Source organism: Cervus canadensis, chromosome 10, assembly GCF_019320065.1.
Source record: "Cervus canadensis isolate Bull #8, Minnesota chromosome 10, ASM1932006v1, whole genome shotgun sequence".
Taxonomy (NCBI): domain Eukaryota; kingdom Metazoa; phylum Chordata; class Mammalia; order Artiodactyla; family Cervidae; genus Cervus; species Cervus canadensis.
In genome coordinates, this window is record NC_057395.1 from 58,771,440 (window position 1) to 58,791,271 (window position 19,832).

At 39.4% G+C, this 19,832-nt stretch overlaps 1 protein-coding gene across 1 annotated transcript in view; it reads right to left on the reverse strand.

Annotated features, from left to right (window-relative positions):
* The window catches only part of RAD21L1 (RAD21 cohesin complex component like 1), a 34,215-nt gene extending 18,288 nt beyond the window's left edge, over positions 1-15,927 (reverse strand). Inside the window, exons 1-5 of the mRNA XM_043479443.1 lie at positions 15,819-15,927; positions 13,289-13,464; positions 11,923-12,052; positions 10,326-10,419; positions 6,675-6,781 (exon numbers count right to left, since the gene is read on the reverse strand). Of these exons, the coding sequence (XP_043335378.1) occupies positions 6,675-6,781; positions 10,326-10,419; positions 11,923-12,052; positions 13,289-13,432 (475 nt within the window). The 5' untranslated portion in view covers positions 13,433-13,464; positions 15,819-15,927. The remainder of the gene's footprint in view (positions 1-6,674; positions 6,782-10,325; positions 10,420-11,922; positions 12,053-13,288; positions 13,465-15,818) is intronic.
* Positions 15,928-19,832: the final 3,905 nt, after the last annotated feature.

Below are 19,832 nucleotides of genomic sequence, written 5' to 3' on the forward strand. Positions count from 1 at the left end.
AGTGACCTGAGACTCTCTGAGCTCAGATAATCAGACTTTCATTTCCAGCGGCCCTACCTTGGACAAGTGCTTCAACAACCATATCAACTTCCTAGAGGTGCTGTGGGGATGAAAGCAGACAGTTATTGTGGACGTTCAGGGCAGTGCCCACACACTGTCAGCACCATTCCAAAAGGCTCCCTGGGACTTCCCTGGTGCTCCAGTGGCCAGGACTCCATGTGCACAATGCAAGGGGCCTGGTTGGGCCATCCCTGACTGAGGAACTAAATTCTGCATGCTGCAAATAAGACCCAGAGCAGCCAAATAAATAAATATTTACAAAATGCTCCTTGGAACCCTGGTTCAGCCACTTACTAGCACCATGACCTTGGAGAAAATCACTTAAACCTCATTGTGCCTTAAAATCTGTGCTTTGAGATTTGACAAACTCTTGGGAAGCATTTTCTTCCTCCTGCTGGTTGTGGATGCATTTTCCCTGCAAAAAGTTGTTAAGATGCTTGAAGAAGTGGTGGTCGGTTGGTGAGAGGTCAGGTGAATATGCTGGATGAGGCAAAACTTAATAAAGTTTTTGTTCAATTTTTGAAGTGTTGGTTGTGCGATACGTGGTCGGGAATTGTTGTGAGAATAACTGAGCCCTTTCCGTTGACCAGTGCCGGCTGTATGTGTTGAAGTTTTCGGTGCATCTTGTTTTTTTACTGAGCATACTTCTCAGATGTAATGGTTTCACCAGGATACAGAAAGCTGTGGCAGCAGGCCACCAAACAGTGACCATGACCTTTTTATGGTGCAAGTTTGACTTGGGAAGTGCTTTGGAGCTTCTTCTTGGTCCAACCACTGAGCTAGTCATTGCCGGTTGTCGTATAAAATCCACTTTTTATCACATGTTACAATCTGATAGAGAAATGGTTCCTTGTTGCACAGACTAAGAGAAGATGACACTTCAAAATGACTATTTTTTTGATTTTCAGTCAGCTCATGAGGTACCAAGTTCATGAGGTACGCACTTACTGAGGTTTTCACCTTTCCAATTTGCTCCAAATGCCGAATGACCGTAGAACGGTCAACACTGAGTTCTTTGGCATCTTTTCACGTAGTTGTATGAGGATCAGCTTCAATGATTCCCTCAATTGTTGTTGTTCAATTGCTTAGCTGTGTCCAACCCTTTGTGACCCCATGGACTGCAGCATGGCCAGGCTTCCCTGTCCTTCACTATGTCCCAGAGTTTGCTCAAACTCATGTCCATTGATTTGATGAGGCCATCTGACCATCTCATCCTCTGTTGCCCCCTTCTCCTTCCCTTAATCTTTCCCAGCATCGGGTCTTTTCCAATGAGTCAGCTCTTTGCATCAAGCGGCCAAAGTATTGGAGCTTCAGCTTCAGCATCTTCTCAATTGGTCACTGTCAACTTCCAATGGCCAGCTTCTACACTTCCCATCTTTACCTTATCTCGTCTCCTCTGCAAAATTTCTTGAACCATCATTGCCCTGTATATTCATTAGCAGTTCCTAGGCCAAGCATGTTGTTGATGTTGTGAGCTGTCTCTATCGATTTACAACCCATTTTGAACTCAAGTAAGAAAATTGCTCTAATCTGCTTTTTCTGTCTAACATCATTTCCCTAGTCTAAAATAAATATAAAATAAACAGCAAGTAATAAGTCATTAGCAAGAAAAAAACACAAAGAAATGAGCATTAAAATGATGTATAACATAACCACATTTATTTAAGAATGTATTCCAATGTCAAACAGCAAAGTTCAACAACACACAACTGCAATTACTTTCACACCAACCTAATATTCAGCCATTTAAAAAGAACAAAATAATGCCATTTGCGGCCACATGAGTGCAACTAAAGACTATCATACTAAGTGAAGTAAGTCAGAAAAAGAAAGACATATGCCATATGATGTCACTTGTATGTGGAATCCAAAATATGGCTCAAATGAACATACCTACAACACAAAAATAGACTCACAAACATAGAGATCAGACTTGTGGTTGCCAAGGGAAGAGAGAAGGAGAGGGATAGACTGGGAATTTGGGGTTGGTAGACGCAAACTATTACATTTAGAATGGATAAATGACAAAGTCCTACTGTATAGCACAGGGAACTACATCCAATCTCCTGGGGTTAAACCATAATGGAAAAGAATATTAAAAAAAAAAAGAGGTATATATGCATAAGGGCTTCCCAGGTGGCTCAGTGGTAAAGAATCCACCTGCAATGCAGGAGATGTAGATTTGATCCCTGGGTCAGGAAGATCCCCTGGAGAAGGAAATGGCAACCCACTCCAGAATTCTTGCCTGAGAAATCCCATGGACAGAGGAGCCTGGCAGGCTACAGTCCATGTGGGGTGCAAAAGAGTCAGACATGACTTAGCGACTAAACAACAAAAGTTTATATGTGTAAAACTGAGTCACTTTGCTATACAGCAGAGATTGGCACAACACTATAAATCAACTATACTTCAATAAAAAAGAAAAAGAGAAAAACTTATTTGAATTATTCAAGTAAATTCATCCTGCTAATCAGTAAAGACCAGATTTCTAGTCTAATGCTTTTCCTAATACAATGAGGAAAAACTGCCAAAATACTGGGGTTGAGTTTTTAGTGGTGATACAATTTAATAACTTCCCAGAAAATTATTATTGGCAGTAGAATTATTTATTCTACCTTAGGTGGGTCATATCCTGCTTGATCGGAGAAGGCAATGGCAACCCACTCCAGTACTCTTGCCTGGAAAATCCCATGGACGGAGAAGCCTGGTGGGCTGCCGTCCATGGGGTTGCTAAGAGTCGGACACGACTGAAGTGACTTAGCAGCAGCAGCAGCATCCTGCTTGATCAAGTATTATTTCATATTATTTCAAGGACATTAGAGCTTCAGTTGTTTGAGTTGTTAGTCCAAAATGAGGGTTTGGAATATAAGGAGTTATGTTTGCCTTCTATATAATGGAAAAGTAGGTAGAATATTAAAGAATGGGTTTACAACATTGTTTAGTATTTATTGAACGACTAAGTAAGTAAGTGGTAGTCACTCAGTCGTGCCCGACTCTTTGCGACCCCATGGACTGCAGCCCACCAGGCTCCTCTGTCCTTGAGATTTTCCAGGCAAGGATACTGAAGTGGGTTGCCATTTCCTTCTCCAGGGGATCTTCCCAACCCAGGGATTGAACGCAGGTCTCCTGCACTGCAGGCAGGTTCTTTACCAACTGAGCTACAAGGGAAGCCCATTGAACGACTAGGTATTAGGCAATATGCTAGGGGTTGGAGACACAGCAGTAAGAAAGACAAAATCTGGTCAGCTGAGACTTCCCTGGTGGTCCAGTGGTTAAGAATTTTCCTGCCAGTGCTGGAGACATGGGTTCAATCCCTGGTACAGGAAGATCCCACATGCTGCGGAGCAACTAAGCCAAGCACCACAACTACTGAAGCCTGCGCTCCCTAGAGCCCGTGCTCCACAAGAGAAGCCATCACAGTAAGAAGGCTGTTCACCTCAATGAAGAGTAGCCCCCGCTTGCTGTAACTAGAGAAAGCCTGCACAGCAATGAAGACCCAGTGCAGCCAAAAAGAAATAAATGAGTAAACGTGTGTGTGTGTCCAACTCTTTGCTACCCCGTGAACCCGCAGCCCTCCAGGTTCCTTTGTCCATGGGATTTTCGTGACAAGAATACTGGAGTGAGGTTGGATGCATGAGACAAGTGCTCGGGCCTGGTGCACTGGGAAGACCCAGAGGGATCGGGTAGAGAGGGAGGTGGGAGGGGGGATCGGGATGGGGAATACGTGTAAATCCATGGCTGATTCATGTCAATGTATGACAAAACCCACTACAATACTGTAATGTAATTAACTTCCAACTAATAAAAATAAATGGAAAAAAAAAAGAATACTGGAGTGGGTTGCCATGCCCTCCTCCTGGGGATCTTCCCAACCCAGGGAACAAATTCTCTGATTCTCCTGCGTCTCTTGCATTGCAGCTGAATTCTTTACCACTGAGCCACTGGGGAAGCCCAAAAAAATAAATAAATCTTAAAAAAGAACACCTGGTAAGCTAAGATAAACTGAGTGCTTATTATGTGCATGCATTATATTATGTAGTAGAGAATACTATTACAGTCCTCAGTACAGACAAGGAAATATCCACAGAAAGGTTTTATAACTTGCCTACAGTCATATCCTAAGAAGTGATAGAGCCAGGATCTTAACCCAGCAAAGACAGTCTTCATATCAGTGTTAGAATTCTGCCAAAATGGAGACTTATGACAGAAAACTCCTAAGACACTGACAGCAGCAGATAAAATGAACTCCCTGCTTCAAACAGACCTGCTTCCAGATTGGCTGTCAGTACATGCATATCCCTTTCTTGGATTTGAGTCTCTTGGTCCAAAAGTCTAAACCTTAGAGATGAGAGTCTAGCAGTCTAAAAATCCTAGAGGTTAGAGGTTGGTCCTCTCTTCCCTTCATCTAACAACCCATGTTAATGCTAATCGATAAAGAAAATCATGAAGTATCACTGCAAGACCCACATTTCTTCTAGAAAAAAAGCTAAAAAAGGCAACTTTGACTGCACTGAACTAAAGATTTGCTCAATAGAAGAGATTAATTTTTCCAAAGAACTAAAAATATTGTTCTCATCTTCCAGGTACACCTTGATAGCCTCCAAAAGAAAAATTGGTCTTGGTCAATACAACAATAACATTTATGAATAGTACCATATTCTGAGCACTGAGCATCATGAGAACCTGAGATTAAACCAAAAAATTAAGGAAACAGTCTTGGTTTCACTTTTATTTTATAATCCAGAATAGGATGAAATAATATTAAACATCTCTTAGAGGACATTAGGTTTGAGCTAGTGTTTGAAGGAGAGAAAAGTTCCTTATTGGTAGAAAGTACTGAAGGAGAGAGTATGGGAAATAACTCTGTGATGTTGCTAGCAATATCCCAATTTTACAAATAGGGCAGTAAGGCTCAGATGAGCTAGGTGATCTGCCCAATATCACACAGCAAATCAACAGAGGAAGCTCAGGCTCAAACCCAGGTCTGTCAGTCTACTCTGAACATATTCTTCCCACCTTCTTGAACTGTAGAGGAAGACAGAATTGAGAACAATTAAACTGTATCGGGTGACTGGTACGACAATTGCTTGACTGGAGCAAAAAGTCTGTATTAAGGTAAAACAAAGTTAATAGAATAAAGATGATGATAAACCGGTAGAGTGCCTTGAGGATAGGCAGAAGTGTCTATCAGTTAGTTATAAGGACCCAAGGCACTTAAGAGGAATGTGACATGGAAAAAAAAAAGGAATTTAAGGACAATTGCTCTTGCACAGATGTATAAAATGTGGGAAGAGACTGAGAGACATGTCCAACTTAAAAAAAAAAAAAAAACAACGGACACTGGGATGAAGCTTAGAGAAAACATAATTAAAAGTGATCCTAAAGCATCAGGGCTGAAGAGTATTTACAGGGAAATGTACATAAAGTGCCTTGGGCAGTAAGAACTACGATTAACTCTACCAATGTGTTAGATTTCAAGGTTTGGGGTAACAGCCAGTAAGAGATGTGTGCTACTCGAAGTAGGGTCTGTGGACAGTGATGATCCACAACAGAGTAAATACACAAATTATAGGTAAATATTTACAAAGTTTTAAGATAATGTCATAGAGTAATTTTATACATGTTGGATTTAATAACAAAAACGTAAGGCTTATATGTTGATTTAAAAATTTTTAATTTTTCTAGTAATTCATTTTTATTATATTTTACAAAAGTATCACTCCATGACAGATCAGAAATTGACAAAGTATAAAATTGGTCCTTCACCATAGCTCATTTGAGAAACACTGCTATAGATCATAAGAGTTATGGAAGAGTCAGGATGAAAAGCGGAGGTTACGATGTAGCTCAAACATTACTATCCTGACCACCCTCCTCCATCTAAGACAGGCTTAGGCCATCCTTCTCCTATGCTCACGCATTGAGCATTAAGAAAATCAAAGATGAATATGACACAGATCTTCCCCTCATGGAGTTTTCAGAATAATACAGACCAATACAATAAATGTCATGATACAAGTCAGAGAGTGGTAAGTGTCACAAAAAAGAACAAATACTATAAAGTTAAATTACACCATATAACTTCAATTTGAAAATACATTAAATAGTTTCTATTTCCCAATCAATGTATATTTAGTGTGTATTTCTTCCTCATTTCCAAGCTATTTTAAAATCTTGTTATTGATATCATACTTAAAAGAAATATATTTTAGAGACTCTGTATGCAGCACACATGCAAAGCCTTGTGTACATGTTAACTATAACAACTGTTATAGTTGTTCTCTCCCAGCCTGAAGTTCCTTGAAGGCAAGAAATGCTTCTTTAAACTCTGCATTGCCCATCCTGTGACAGTATCTGACATATGGTAGATATTCAGTAAATGGTTGTACACTGAGAAGGGAAATATAGGCTAAGACTGAGTCTTAGCATTTGACACCTATATTAGAAAAAGGCAAAGATAAACTCACTGCAGGGGTTAAATTCATATATCAAACATTCATTCTACAGATATTTCTGCTGGCATAGAAATAGCTTTGGTGTTGTTTTATTTATACAACAAAAATGAAAATATAACTGATTATGACTTGTAGCTTTAATTTCTCAAATGTTCTCACCAAAGCTTCCAGCGTGGAAAAGTAGATCATTGCCATAATCTTCTCTAAGTGTGATTTCTTCTGGTTTGCTTTGGTTCTGAATAGAGCATTCTGAAACATCAATAGCACTATGGAGAAATACAAGATTGAGGGAAACATGTGAACAGAACACAGTGACTTTGCAGTATACTGAGAAACAAACAAAATCCTTTAAAAAACAGGTTTTATTACAAAAATAAAGGAGAATTTGCTCAATAGTATTACTTACAAACATTAGTTTATTATACATGCATATCATCTTCAGGTTGTCAAATCCAACCAGTAATTCTCAATCCTTATTTTACTCACCATAATCAACAGCATTTGAAATAGATGTTCACTCCCTTCCTCATGGAACACTTTCTCCTCTTAACCCCTGCAATAACTACTGACCTCTACCACACTACTGTATCTTGATTTTCTTTCTGCCTCATTGGTTGCTCCTTTTCCATCTCCTTTATTAGTTCTTCCTCATCTCCCAGACTATTAACTAATAAGAATGAATCAATATCCAGTCTTCAAATCGCTCTCATCCCCCCACTTTCTCTCCTTCCTTCCCCTCTCTTTAAAATCTACACTTATTCCTTTAGGGATCTCTTATGACTTATGGTTAAAGTTCCATCTACATATTGAGAGAGTCAATTCCTAGGCAGGTTGATAAGAAGTCTAGGTTCCCAGAAGAGGAGAAAGGGGTCTGAAGCTCTCAAGGAGGAGATAGGGGTTTGGATCTCTCAAAGAGGAGGAAAGGACAAACTTTTTTCCTCTACATTCTTTAGTCTTAGTCACATAAAATGTTTTTTTTTCTTTAGGCCGGGAACTGATGACTACAAAACAAACAACTCAGTTTAAACTCTGTACTAGCGGATAATCAAAAAAGCAAGAGAGTTCCAGAAAAACATCTATTTCTGCTTTATTGACTACGCCAAAGCCTTCGACTGTGTGGATCACAATAAACTGGGAAAATTCTGAAGGAGATGGGAATACCAGACCACCTGACCTGCCTCTTGAGAAACCTGTATGCAGGTCAGGAAGCAACAGTTAGAACTGGACATGGAAAAACAGACTGGTTCCAAATAGGAAAAGGAGTACGTCAAGGCTGTATATTGTCACCCTGCTTATTTAACTTATATGCAGAGTACATCATGAGAAACGCTGGGCTGGAGAAAGCACAAGCTGGAATCAAGATTGCGAGGAGAAATATCAATAACCTCAGATATGCAGATGACTCCACCCTTATGGCACAAAGTGAAGAGGAACTAAAAGGCCTCTTGATGAAAGTGAAAGAGGAGAGTGAAAAAGTTGGCTTAAAGCTCAACATTCAGAAAACTAAGATCATGGCATCTGGCCCCATCACCTCATGGGAAATAGATGGGGAAACAGTGGAAACAGTGTCAGACTTTATTTTTTTGGGCTCCAAAATCACTGCAGATGGTGACTGCAGCCATGAAATTAAAAGACGCTTACTCCTTGGAAGGAAAGTTATGACCAACCTAGACAGCATATTAAAAAGCAGAAACATTACTTTGCCAACAAAGGTCCATCTGGTCAAGGCTATGGTTTTTCCAGTAGTCATGTATGGATGTGAGAGTTGGACTATGAAGAAAGCTGAGCACCGAAAAATTGAACTTTTGAACTGTGGTGTTGGAGAAGACTCCTGAGAGTCCCTTGGACTGCAAGGAGATCCAACCAGTCCATCCTAAAGGAGATCAGTCCTGGGTGTTCATTGGAAGGACTGATGCTGAAGCTGAAACTCCAATACTTTGGCCACCTGATGCGAAGAGTTGACTCATTGGAAAAGACCCTGATGCTTGGAGGGATTGGGGGCAGGAGGAGAAGGGGACAACAGAGGATGAGATGGCTGGATGGCATCATCGACTCAATGGGCATGAGTTTGAGTAAACTCCGGGAGTTTGTGACGGACAGGGAGGCCTGGCGTGCTGCGATTCATGGGGTCACAAAGAGTCGGACACGACTGAGTGACTGAACTGAACTGAACTGAACTAGGGATTATATAACAACAACGTATCCTGCTTGAGGACAGTTTCTCCATCCTGAAAACCTTCTGACTAATCCTGATGTCTTAAAATGTAAATTATGGAAGTGGATCTAGTAGGATTTTTCTATTGTTAAATTCTGATCCTGTTATCCTAAAGTGCAAATTGTAGGAGTGGGTCTGGTAAAATTTTCACAAACTTGACACATTCTTTTGATTTATTGTAATAACTAATTAAAAAGTATATAATTCCCTTGCTGAAGACTAGTGAGTGGGGCATTCTCAGCCCCCTTCTGATGTCTATGTCAGAAGGTTTCTCTGTCCCTTTTCACTTTAATAAAACTCTGCTATACAAAAGCTCTTGAATGATCAAGCCTGGTCCCTGGTCCCGGAAGCTAAATCTTCTTCTTTGGACATCACAAATCTGATACTGTTCACCGTAAGTTATCAATACTCACAACTCTCAAATTTATGTATCCCATCAAATTTATATATCCCATCAAACATCTTTCCTGAATTTCAGACCCACATATTCAACTACCTACCTGCTCCCTTGGATGTGTAACAGCCATCTCAAAACATATGTCCCAAACCTAATTTACTTTCCTTTACCTTGCCCCTTTAAGCTTGCCATTCTCTAGTTATCCTAATTTTATTAAACTGGTAACTCCATTCTCACACCAGAAATCATACAGTCAACCTCACCTCTTTCTTTTTCTTAAAGCCATATCCAATCCTTAGCAAACACCATCTAGATAAAATGAAGACTAAAAACTGATCACAGAGACTGCCATTTCTCATCTGATTTCTTACAGCAATAATTTTTTCACAGGCTCTCTGCTTCCTCCCTTTCCCCCTTTTAGTAAGTAGCCAGAGGGAAGCATGTTGAAATCAAGATCCAGTCACTTAACCTGTTCAAAACCCTCCTGTGCACCCCATCTGAGTAAAAGAAAAGTCCTTATTATAGCCTACAACACCCTCTGACATCTGCACCCCAGCTACTTCTCTGACCTCATATCCTACCACTTGGGCCTTTCATTTACTCCACTCCAGACTCACTTGCCTCTTTGCTGTTCTTTGAACAGATCTAACACGCTCTGCCTTAGAGTTTTTTCATTTGATTTACGTGGAACTTTCTTCCCCACATTACTGAATAATTTATTCCTTCATTTCTTTCAGGTTTCTGTTCAGAGCTTATCAGTAAAGCCTTTCTTGACCTTTCTGATACTTTATTTTCTATTTCTCTCCATAATGTTGATCATCTCCTAGTATATTGTGTATTTACTTGTTCGTCTTATTATCTGTCTCTCTGCAACTAAAACATAAGATTCATGTAACCAGGAACAGTGTTTTATTCATTGTTACCTCCTCAGCGCCTATAACAGTGCTTGGCATATGGAAGGCACTCAACAAATATTGAATGAATGACTGTACTGTCAATATTGCAAACTATATTCAGCAAACATAATGATACATTTTTGGTGTTCTTCTTTGAAATTTTGCACTAAATTTAAGTCTTTGTCAACTACATGAGTAATTCAGCTATTAACTATGTTCTATTTGTGTTCGTGAAATCTGAAAATGTAAGCAATAAATTACCAGGAAAATCAAATTGAAGGAAAAGAAATAAAATAATTTACTTCATAGTCTGGGTGTCAAAATCATGAAATTCTTCAGGCAATGTGATAGCACTGTATGCCGCTTCAAAACTCTCCTTTGGAAGGTCAACCAATCCTGAAAATGATAAAAAAAAAAAAATGAAACAAAACTCCCCCCACATTCAATAAACTAAATCTCTACTTCCTCTCACTGGACTGTTTAGTCTCCTAACTCGTTTCCCTGTAATCTGCTCCTACCTCTCTTCAGTCTATTCTCTACAAAACAGCCAGAGTGATATATTAAATATGCAATTAGGTCAGATCACCCTCAAACTTAAAATGACTCAGTGACTTCCCTAGTACACTTAAATAAAATTTAAATTTCTAATCAGGGCCCTGCACCCCTACAAAACCTGTAGGCATCATCTAACAACACTTTGCCTTACTCACTCTACTCGAAACGTACTGGTCTTTTTGCTCTCTGAATGAGTCAAGCACCTTACTACCTCAAGACCTTGGCTCTTGCAGTTCCCTCTGTCCAGAATGCTATTCCTTTAGGGATGTCTTACATGGCTGGATACTTCTCTTTCTTCAAGTCTAAGCTTAAATTCTATCCACTCAGAAAGGCTTTTCCCAACTTGCTTAACTAAAATACATGTCTGTTATTTTCTGTGGTAGTACTCTTTTCATATTTCTTCATAGCACAATCTATAATTATTATAATAATTTTAAAAATATCTTTTTCATTATCTGATTTCCTCACTAGGCCAAAAGGGACTTTGTCTTGCTTGTCTTTGTAACCAGAGCCTAACATAGTGTTTCACACAAAGTATGAGCTCAATAAATATTTATGGAATATATAAGTGAACCACAACTATCTAGAAATCTTACAAATATTTTAAATAAAGAAAAAAACCTTGTCAATATTGATTCACCAGTACTAATTGAGGGAACACTATTTACATGGGACTGAGACAAGTACTGTAAGTGATTCAGAAAATAAATATCACAAAGATACTGCCTTCAAGGAGCTTGCAGACTGGTGTGAGAGGAAAGGTTTGTACCTAAATAAACATAATACAGGGTGGAAAATGACGAAAGTCATAAAATTAAAATTAAATTAAAAATTGAAGACATTCTACTTATGACACATGTAAATCTCTAGCACTTTGGAATGCCTAGAGATTTTCTATAATATTTCATAAATAGTGTGCTATTTAAGAGTCTTCAGAATTCTGAAAACAATGACAATTATTGATATCTAGGTTCTGTCAATACATTATTTCTAATTTATCTCATAAAGGCAAAAGCAGACATGGCAAACAAAGAAACCCATTAAAACTGAATGTCAGAGTTTCTTATACAACTGTGGTAGCTTTAAATACATTTCTTATGTAAATATGCAAGAACATTTCAAGTTTTTGAAAGTATAACCTCTTGCCCCAAACACAGTAAAAGAGCAAGGAAAATAATATAATTTGTTCTTAACCATGGAAACTAAGTTCCACTCAAAAGGAAGTTTTCCATTCATTATACCCACCCTGGAATTATAAAGTATCAACAATTAAAAGAGCCCACCCAAACTAAAAATGCAAAAGGGAAAAAAAACAAGTGAGACAAATCAATATCACACTTATACCTGGGCGAAATGTCATCTTCATTTTAAGCAAGGCTTCACTGCAATCTGCCAAAAGATATTTTGCCTTCCTATTATAGATTCGAACAACTCCCAAAAGAAGGTGTCCTGAAGTTCGCAGTGCAATTTTCACCTTTCAATAATTTTTAAAGTATTAGAATATTAAAAATTAGATTTATAAACTCTGTTCTTTGAAAATTATAAAATCATAAGAATTTCTTCTCTTTAAAAAGCAGATGTTTTTGTATTCTTATTTAAGGTAAATCATTTAACTTTTACCTCATCTTGTAAAATGATTAACTTTTTAATTTAGTGAAGATAATCTAATGTGGCATTTAAATGAAATATGCTATTGTTGATTTTATGAAAACAACATAAATTTTGCAGTCAGGCAGACTTGCGTTCAAGCCTTGGTTCAGTTGCTGAGGCTAAGTCATTTAACCTTCCTGAACTTCAATTTATTAATAATGACTATAATTTATTATACACTTATTTTGTGTCCTAAGAGCTTTTCATACATTAATTTATTTAATTTTGACAACAACCTCTATTTACAGAAGAAAACACTGAGACTCAGACGTGATAAACAGCATACGTAAGTAACAAAACTATAAAGAGATGAAGCAGAAATTAAATTTGACCAACTCAGAAGTTCATGTTCTTAAATACCACATTCACTGAGGCTAAAAGAAGCCTATCTCATAGGGTTACTGTGAAGATTAAACAAACTAAAAAAAATTAAAGTCTAGCCCAGTGCCGGGCACAAGGTAAGATTTCAATATATAATTGAATATATTATATATTGAAAATTATTAAATATTATATATTGAATATATTGGATATGTAATATATAATTCATCCTTCTCTTAAGAAGAAAAATTCCTAACCTATACAAATATTAAAATAATATTTTAATGCAAATTCTAGTAACTTGTAACTGTTTTATAATGAATATAGTACTTTGTTTAATGAAGTTTTCACATATATTTTTATTTATACTCAATCCTCCTTTCCTTCTACTCTCCCTATTCATTCACTCATTATTTTTCTAAGAAATATTCACTTGGTACCTACTATGTATATAATATTTTGTTAGCAAATAAGAAACAATCACAAAATAGTTACAAAGCATGGTCTTTATCTTTCAGGATCCAGTCTATTTATGATAAACATATTAAAAAGTTAACTACCAACAGAAACCAATATATGTTTATTTTCAGACAATAAATGCTTAGGAATTAAAAAAAAAGAAGACCATTTGAGTAGTAAAACTTCCTAGGAAATACACTGCATGGTATAATGTCTTTTAATTCCTTTCCTCTTCATAAGCCAGAGTAAATACATCCTATAATTTTAATCAATAACATACCTTAGGAGAAAGAATTTTTTCAATGGTTATCTCTAGATTACATTCAAATATATGGGCCTTTGTGAGTTTCTTCTCCCAGTGAGCTGCAAGCCAGATTTTGGCCAATGGCCCTCGCTTACTCATAAGCACATGTGTGTAGAACATGTTGCCTGTATTCCTTAATAATATTTAATGAACTAGAGAGAATATGAAAAGATATTTAAAGTTGAATACAAAACACTATTAGTGTTATTTTACAGTAAGCAAAACCATTTCTCGCTAATTCTATAACAGATTAACTTCTAATTCAATACATTACTCAACTCAAATTACTTTCTTGTGAAAAGAAACTGCTTTAAAATACAAAACTATAAACTAATGACAGAACTCTATTAAAACTGTGAATAGCACCTCGTTTAAATGTATTCTGATCACTGAGCACTTCATACATTGTACATATACTATATAAAGGATTTGAACTCTTAAGAGCTTGGCAGGCTATAGTCCATGGGGTCGCAAAGTCGAACAGGACTGAAGCAGCTTAGCAGCAGCAGCAGCATAATCAAATAACGGGCTTCCCAGGTGGCACTGGTGATAAAGAACCCGCCTGCAATGCAGGAGGCATAAAAGATGCAGGTTCAATCCCTGGGTTGGGAAGATACCCTGGAGGAGGGCATGGCAACCCACTCCAGTATTCTTGCCTGGAGAATCCCACAGACAGAGGAGCCTGGCAGGCTACAGTCCATAGGGTCACAAAGAGTCGGACAAGCAACTTAGCACACACACAGTAAATAAATAGAGAAGGAAGACTGGGGGGGATAAAAAACAAACAAACAAACAAAAACAAACAGGAAATGGAAATAGGGGGAAAGCAACAGAATAGCAAAAGGTAGAAAAAACTAAGAAAAGCAAACACAGGTAACCACTTTTCTAAAACTTTAGTTTGGGAAGTGTGAGATCGTTGATTTATATCCAGGTATTGAATTCCTTTGTTTTCTTTAAGATACTATGGTTTATTCAATGATGTATTAATTTATGAAGTTAAAATAATGGAAATCCAAAGGACCATAAAGTAGAAAAATTAAGAAAACAAGAGACTACAGAAAAAGAATCAGAAGAACAAAAAAGAATCGGATTTAAATGTTTTGAAATAAGAATGGTAAAAGAAAACCTTCACTTGAAGGTAAAAAATTTATGAACATTTCTACAAACCGTACTATTCTCAGTAACATCATAAGGCTTCATTATTAGCAAAGGAACGTCAGGACACCTCGACTGACTGACAAAGAATCAAGTTATTGCTTACATATAAGTAATCTTAACCTGCCACTAGAGAAGCATCTTTTTGCTTCTTTCTTAAAGTTCCAATAAAAGGGAAAACTGAGCCAAAATAAATACGAAAACAAAATCAGCCACAGAATTAAAAACTCAGGTGATCAATGCCATTTCCACCGCAAGAATCAAATCGTTGGACCTAAAATAAATGTGGTTATGCAATCTACTAAACCACATTTCTCAGTGGGTGGGCTAAAGATTTTAATGAATATGGCCTTTGTCTGCCTTGGCTCCACTGTCTTCCTTTTTAATCTGTGTGTTTGGTATCTTGGAATAAATTCCAGTTTGTCCTTTTCAATTACTCCCAGGTGTATGATTATTAGTAAGCTTTAAGAAAAAAAATAAACCTGTGATTTAGTATTCCTGAGACATTGATTTTCTCACGCCTGCAATCCCCCATCCCCCACAAAATCCCGCCCCCCGCCCCCCAAATCCCTCACAAAAGTCCCAATGTCCTGAGAGTTATTTGTAGGTTGAATTGAGTTCATGAACCTATAGCTAGGGAAAGAAAAGAGTTAGTCACTCAGTCGTGTCCGACTGTTTACTACTCCATGGACCGTAGCCCGCCAGGCTCCTCTGCCCATGGAATTTTCCAGGCACGAATACCAGCATGGGTTGCCATTTCCTTCTCCAGGGAATCTTCCCGACAAAGGGATCGAACCCGGGTCTCCCACATTGCAGGCAGATTCTTCACTGTCTCAGCGACCAGGGAAGCCCAACGAAAAGCTAAGGATAGTATGGCAGTAGAAGCCAGGGAGTGGGCTTAATTCGTGGGAAGGGATCCCTGGTGAGAAGTGAGGGTGGTGGGCGAAGGGGAGACTCAGGGCAGGATGAAGGGGCAGAAAGTGGACGCTCGGGGAGGTGGGGGAAGAGCCACGGGGGGTACTCCTTCCGGGGAGCGAGAAGGAGGGAGGGGAGAGGAATGGAAGGCGCTAGGGTTGGGTGGGGGGTGGGGGTGTGAGGAGAAGACAACGAGCATCCAGGACACGAACGTCTAGGGCTTCCTCCACACGATTCCTCAGAGTTGAAGGCCCGAGGCTCAGAGGGAGACACTGAGGCTGAGGGGTGACCGCAAGCGCCCGTTTCCTCTCCTCAGAGGGTCCCTCAGGGCTCGCGCCAGTGAGGAGCCTGGCAAGGCCACTTGTGGGGATGAAGGTGGCCGTGGCCCCCGTGACCCAGTCAGCCTCCAGTCCCCGGATCCCACCCAGCGCCCTACTTCCAGCGCCGGGTCTGAGGCGAGACGAGCCGAAGCAGCGGCTGGAGGAGGAGTCGCCCGGTCTGCGAGGTGAGTCCTAGACGCTCAGCTCCCAGACCTGGTAGGCTTCAGGGAGGGCGCGGCAGGGCGATGGGCGGGGCGGGGCCGCGGGTTGGGGCGGGGCAGGGGCGGGGCCACTGAGTGACAGGGGAGAGGGGAGGGGCATCTGGGAACCGGGCGGGGCAGTGGGCAGGAGCAGGCCTGGGGGCGGGGCGGCAGGAGTGGGCAGGGTTAATGGTCTGTCGGCAAGGAGTGGATGAGGAAAAGGGCTGGGCCCGGGAAGGAACCCGGGACCCGGGCGGGGATGGAGCGACAGGGCGTGCAGTTTTCCACCTGGGGCTTGCTCGCGGAGCTCACTGTTCAGGGACCTGGTCCCTACAGAATAGTTGTGTTAGGTGGTAATGTCTAACCCCTCTGCCTGGCCTCTGAACATCACTAGAATGGAGTCTTCCACTTATGAACGAGGGGCTCCCTGGAGAAGTTATTTAATCTCTTTAACTTCAGTTTCTCTCACCTGTAAATTGGAAATGATAATGAAAGTACCTGTGCCATGGGATATTGTAAGAGATGAGTGAGATGAAGCATGTAAAAAGCCTAGCAATCATAAATGCTCAGTAAATATTCAGTTCAGTTCAGTCGCTCAGTCGTGTCCGACTCTTTGCGACTCCATGGACTGCAGCACGCGAGGCCTCCCTGTCCATCACCAACACCCAGAGCTTACTCAAACTCCTGCCCATTGAGTCGGTGATGCCATCCAACCATCTCATCCTCTGTCCTCCCCTTCTCCTCCCGCCTTCAATCTTTTCCAGCATCAGGGTCTTTTCCAACGAGTCAGTTCTTCGCCTCAGGTGGCCAAAGTATTGGAGTTTAAGCCTCAGCATCAATCCTTCCAATGAACATTCAGGACTGATTTCTTTTAGGATGGACTGGCTGGATCTCCTTGCAGTCCAAGGGACTCTCAAGAGTCTGCTCCAACACCACAGTTCAAAGCATCAATTCTTCAGCGCTCAGCTTTCTTTATAGTTTGTCGAGTCTGGCTCTACAAGCAGGGTTTCCGGAAGCGTGGTGCAGCGGGAGAATAAGAAACAAGACACATGAGTTCAGTGAAAGGCGAGGATCAGGGGACCAGCACCGCTCCAAGGTGAAGGTGCCGAAACTGAATCCGTGCCAGCTTTGTTATACTCTCAGCCGCGAGGGAAGGAATGTTCAGGGGGTTAAGCAGTAACTCATGTGGCCTTCAGGGCCAAAGAACAAAGTGATCATTAACCTTTGGGTAAACAAGAAACAGTAATCAATAACAAATCACTAACTAATATTCTTATCTATAGATTTCCTCCAGATACGAAAAACATGTGACTCTGAGAGGCCAGTTGGGAAACACTCTGGGGTTGGTTTTCCACCCCCAGGATCACATCTTGTTTTCAAGATTATGAACTGTTCCCTCTGGACTTGTTCCAAGAGTCCCATGCCTTAAAGCATCCAGTTTATCAATAATCATAAATTCCTTCTGTGGCCCTCGCCTGGGCCTGCTTTTCTTCTATTCTTCCTGTCTCCTACATCTCCCCCTTTTTTATTTTCCACGTGATGAGAAATGGTGAGAAATGCTAGTTGCTGTTGTTGGCTTTGTTGTCTCTTGATTGTTCTTCTCCAGACTATGCAGAAACACAAACACATAATTAATGGCATTCCCATAACCAGAGCAATTCCATATCCAAATGTTTTGATCTGTTTTAAGGGATTAAGAGAAGAAAGATTATCAGCAAATTATCAAGAAAATCTGATCCAGTAATTACATTGAGATGTTTATTAAAAGCTTTTAATATATCTTGTTGTAAGTCTTGAATATCTACAGAAATATTACCTTGGTTCAATAGGTGTTGTTTAACTTTATCCCAATTGAATTGTGTCTTCTTATATTTGTAAGCCGATACACAAAAGGAAGTATAGTTCCAATCACATTTTAGTCTCATCTGTTTTTATAAACTGACTAGTTGATTTCCTAATAAAATAACAGATTGTTGAAGATCAGCCACTTGGGAAGCCAACTTTCCATCAATTTTTTGTTTAGTGGTCCAAAGGACGTCGGCATCTCTACGCCATTCTTGTATAAGATGAACTGTTTGTATAGACTGATGAAAAGCCACTCCAGCTATGGCTGCCATAGTGGTCAAAGCTATCTATAATGCCTAAAATGACAGCAATTAGCAATCCCAGCAAATGTTTAATACATTTAAGATTTTACAATATTCCTTCAATAGCATATAATGTAGGGCTTTCTTGCCAAGGTCATTGTAAATCAACTGGAACCCATATGCCAGTTCTGGTTTTAAGAATATAAATACTTTGCCAACTTTCATTAAAAGGAATGGCATAATTTATACATGTATAAAATGAACAATTAAGACATGTTATTAATCCCAAATTGGGATCATATTTTGCTGGTACAGTCATAAAAACAAAAGGAATTCTTATACAAGTTTGAATAGTGTGGGTAGAGTTTTTTGTAAAGTTAAAGGTAGCTTTTGGGTCATTATCCTCCATTCCAAGTGATTAATTTTTTCAAAGTTATGGGTATGTTCCATATTTCATTTTGAATAAGGTAATGATCTAAATGAGGCATGGGGGGAGCAAATCCTGCTCCATGCCATATGAGGGATTGACTACCATAAGTACTAAGGGCCTTATTTTTATATACCCATGGGGAAGACACTTTAGATTCTTTAAGTTTAGGGGTTCCTCGGGATCCCTAATTGATAATGGAGCCTTCTGTAACATTTAATAATAAGTGACCTTCTGATCCCTTACATAATTTCCTTTGTATCCAATTTTCAATACCATGGCTAATTTCAGCAATACAGTCAGGAAGCTCAGGTGGATTCATCATGCTGGAAGTTTCCTCCTTTTCTAAAAAAGCAAGAGCAGTTAACAGAAAGAAGGAAGTCTTATTATCATTTGATTCTTTGACAACTGACAGCCATTTTTGATATCCTGTTTTAAGGCATACACTTCCAAAACCAATACAAATAGGAGTGGCATCAGAGCCAATATTATAATTTACCAACTGGCGACCTTCTTCCTTTTTAATAGGAAAATTTTGATCATATGGTCCGGGGAGCCAGGCCAAATCATTTACGAATAATGGGACTGGCAAATCTTCCCAAGTCACAGGTCTCAGCAGGGGAGTATTAGGTATATAAGTCCAATAGTGATGACTATCTATAGCTTGTGTACTTACCGCATGGTCAGCAAAGTGACCATAGCCAAGAACATGTTGTCTGGTGTTTTTGGCAGTCTTCTTCTATGTACCATCTTCTCTGCCTCTAGAGATAGTTTCTCTATCTGTCCTCAAGTTGGCAAAGGTGCTTCTTGGGTTATTTTTGATATAGTCCAGTATTAAGGATAAGCAGTGACACGGCCCCAAGCGTGGGTTCAAACAGTGGGTCTGTATCAAAGTAGGTCCTTTTATTTCCAGGGCCGTATTTTTCATTTTGGGATCCACCAATGTTCATCTTCTTCTGTTAAAATAAGAACATAACCTCATCCTTGTTTAAGTAAAATTCCCTTTTCCAACTCTTATTGTCTTTCCATAAGACTTGTTGAGTTTGTTGTAAGGTTTCTTTTTTAGAAAGCAAATCATTAGCAGTTTGATTATTTGTCCAGTGTATTGTAGCTGCTGGTTCTGTATTGTCCCCTCTAATATCCAAAAAATTTAAAGTAAAAAGAGCTATTGCTAATTTATTTTGGGGGGAATTAGGTCCTATTCCATACCTTTCTCCCTCTTTTTGCTTTTGTAAAGTGTTTTTTAATGTTCAGTGGACTTGTTCAACTATAGCGCATCCTTGTGGGTTATATGGAATTCCAGTGGTGTGTTTAATAGATCAGTCTTCAAAAAACAATTTTAACATGTGACTTGTACAAGCTGGTCCATTATCAGTTTTTTTATGTTTAGGGAGTCCCATGTAAGCAAAAGCTTGT